This window comes from Cebus imitator, unplaced genomic scaffold (assembly GCF_001604975.1).
Source record: "Cebus imitator isolate Cc_AM_T3 unplaced genomic scaffold, Cebus_imitator-1.0 Scaffold24, whole genome shotgun sequence".
Lineage (NCBI taxonomy): Eukaryota > Metazoa > Chordata > Mammalia > Primates > Cebidae > Cebus > Cebus imitator.
This window is the reverse complement of record NW_016107339.1, coordinates 8,686,205-8,689,349: the sequence shown is the minus strand read 5'-3', so window position 1 is coordinate 8,689,349 and position 3,145 is coordinate 8,686,205. Positions and strand designations below refer to the sequence as shown.

The 3,145-nt window shown below is 46.3% G+C and overlaps 1 protein-coding gene across 1 annotated transcript in view; it reads left to right on the top strand.

Moving 5' to 3' along the window:
* Positions 1–3,145, top strand: part of CMTR1 (cap methyltransferase 1) — a 50,770-nt gene that overhangs the window by 29,826 nt on the left and 17,799 nt on the right. The window contains exons 11-13 of the mRNA XM_017522554.2: positions 836–932; positions 1,254–1,386; positions 2,081–2,260. Coding sequence (XP_017378043.2) covers positions 836–932; positions 1,254–1,386; positions 2,081–2,260 — 410 coding nt within the window. The remainder of the gene's footprint in view (positions 1–835; positions 933–1,253; positions 1,387–2,080; positions 2,261–3,145) is intronic.

The following is a 3,145-nucleotide window of genomic DNA, read 5'->3' as shown; positions in this document are numbered from 1 at the left end:
AAAAAAAAAAAAAAAAAAAAAAAAAAAAAAAAGTGTTAACAGTAATGTTAAGTCTATTCACACTGTTGTGCAACAGATTTTCCAAACTTTTCATTTTGCAAAACAGAAACTATCCCCATTTAACAATACTCTGCCACTCCATGTCCCTGGCCTCCTTTAGTTTTATATAAGCCTGGCTCTCTGTCTCCTGCTGGGATCGCACAAGGAGGGAGACAAGTCTAGAAACAGCGTCACACATTCTTTCGGGAAATCCCTGGCGAGAGAGTCTGCCAGCTGGAGGGATGAGGCACCATGGTCCTAGGACAGGAAAGGGGGTATTGTAAGTAAAACCTGAGTCAACAGAGAGAGAGAGAGATTACTGTGACTAGGAGAGTTAACTTTTCTCCTGTCACCAGACTGGAAAACCAAAGCAGTGTGTTCTCACTGCACTCACTCCCTGGTCCTGTTAGGACTCACCAGAACATTCTGTTTCCTATGTTGTGGTTGACCTGTGACTAGCCAATATTTTGCCTCTGTTCTGCCTTACTCTTCCCTGGATTCCCATGAGTTAAAACTTTCTAAGCCATCTCCTTGAAAAAGCAGGCTTGGTTCCATCCCCTGGGAATGATAGAGCAAGACAGTGGAGCTGGTCCAGTCATACACCAGGGTCCTGTGCTTATTCCATCTAACAAGCCCAGTGACCTTCTGAAATAACTCAGTGCTGAGCTGCTTCTTCATCAGTCAGATAGTGATCAATGAAAACACTTCAAGAACTCTTGTGAAGATGAGGTAGTGATGTTATTCTCAGTCCTTCTCCTTTCTCTTTCCCAACCCATTCCTTGTGCTCACATTTCAGGGTTTCTCGGTGGAGGGACAGGAGAACCTGCAGGAGATCCTCAGCAAGCAGCTGCTGCTGTGTCAGTTCCTCATGGCGCTGTCCATTGTCCGGACAGGTGACACTTCCTCAGCTGTCTCCTTACCCCAGGACTCACTAGAGGCCCTACTGGACAAGAGCATGTACAAGGGGTTGGTTGGGAAGTTAAAAAATCTGCTTCTATTAGATGACAGGTGGCTAAATGAGTAATTTAGGGAAGAAAGGGCTGTGGAATCCTCAAAGTCCCCTTCAAAGCTGATTCTCTCCCTTAAATTGTCTCTGATTTTTAATGGGCCCAGGTGCTGATTCCTTGACTTTGTCATATTTACTCCCAAGACTACTTCACCCATCTCCTAGAATAGACCCATTGGCTGCTTTTGGTGTTTTCTCTCTAATCCAGGAGGCCACTTCATCTGTAAAACCTTTGACCTGTTCACACCGTTCAGTGTGGGGCTTGTCTACCTGCTGTACTGCTGCTTTGAACGAGTTTGTCTCTTCAAGCCTATTACCAGCCGTCCTGCCAACTCAGAGAGGTGAAGACTTTCTCTCTATATTAGCCAGATTAGTTGGCTAAATGTCATAACAGCAAATCATGGTGCATCTCTCTGGCATGACCTCTTAAGCTACATTTAAAACCTTGACTTCAAAGAAGCGATGAGAGCCAACAGGATTGAGGATTCTTGGATCTTTTGGTCTTGTGATGTGCTAGTTTAGCCTCTGCCTCCTTCTCCCAAGCCTTATTCTCTATGCTTATGTGAGGGATTCTCAGCTTGGCCCAGGAGAAGGTGACCAATAATAAAGACACTTGGAGGGACATAGGCTGGGAAGGGGCAAGGGGCTGCTATCCAGAGGCACTACTGGTGTCTCAGTGTGACAGTGCCCACACATGAAGTGAGATAAAACGCAACCAATCAGAATTGCCAGGTGGCTTGTTACAAATACATATTTCTGGGCCTTCTCCTGGGAGAGTTTGATTCATTAGGTCTGTAATTTAACAGACTCCCCAGATGGTTGTGATGCAGCCCGGCTGTCACAGGGAAGTTGGGAAAGACTGACATAGAGAGTAGAAATAGAGCTTAACAGGGAAGGATTTGAGGGGAACTTTAGCACCACAGAGGGTTGAAGAGGGAAGCTGTTAAGCTTTGAGATTCCACAAGGGGTTGGGGGGAAAGGAATGTGTGGGGAGGAAGCCCTTGCTCAGTGGAGTGACAGAGTATCTCCTGCCAGGTATGTGGTGTGCAAGGGCCTGAAGGTGGGCATAGATGACGTTCGGGATTACCTCTTCGCAGTAAATATTAAACTCAATCAGCTGCGGAACACTGATTCAGACGTCAACTTGGTGGTCCCCCTGGAGGTGATCAAGGGAGACCATGAATTTACTGACTACATGATACGGTCCAATGAGAGGTAAGCCAATGGGCTGGTTTTTGCTGGTACCACTGAGGTCCTAATGAAGACCAGAGAGTGAAAGACTGAATGGGTGGCTCTTGGTATCACTTTGTCAGCCCTGACAAATTGGCAACTGTGTGTGGTCTGCTGGTTCCAGGGCTTCCTGGGACTTTGTTTAGTTACCCTCAGGGACCCTCATCTTGCTGCCATGCCCTATCCCAAGGGCAGGTAGGTGCCTAGCTGGTATAGGCCTGCCTGCAGGAGCCTGTGTATGACAGTGAAAGCTGACAGAGAGCAGTCTGTGTCCCTGGAGGCAGGAGTAATTTCCCTTTAATTGCTGCTGTTCGTAAAAGGCCATCATGCTTGTTGCCTGGTGAAGTCCCCTGTTTGGAAGCAGGAGACGGATAGAAAGTATGTGTACAACATGCTTTGCAAGTTCCCAAACTCTTGCAAGTTCATGAGTTCCCTAGCTGGTGATCCGAATGCTGTTTTCCGTATCTTTCTTTTCCCCACTCCCTGTTAGTGGTAATAATTTAAAGTTGTGACATTTGGCTTAGTTTTCTCAGTGGGCAGGGCTTAGAAAATAGTTTTTGGAGTTAGTTTGGAGGGTTGTATAGTAGCAGTGAATCAATAGAAAGTGCTCTGTTAGGGGGCCAAACAGGTGTTGGAAGGGCTTTAGTTAAGGGTCCAGTCTCAAGTCCCCCAGAGAAGTTTGGAGATACAGGTGGCCCTGGAGAATCATAGAAGGGGAGGAAGTCTTTATCCCATACTTTCCTGTTTCTCCAGTATTGGCTGGTGTTTTAAGTTTCCACACTACTGCCTTATAAGCTCCCTCATTTTTTTTTTTTTTTTTTTTTGAGTCTTAGTTTCACTCTTGTTACCCAGGTTGGAGTGCAATGGCGC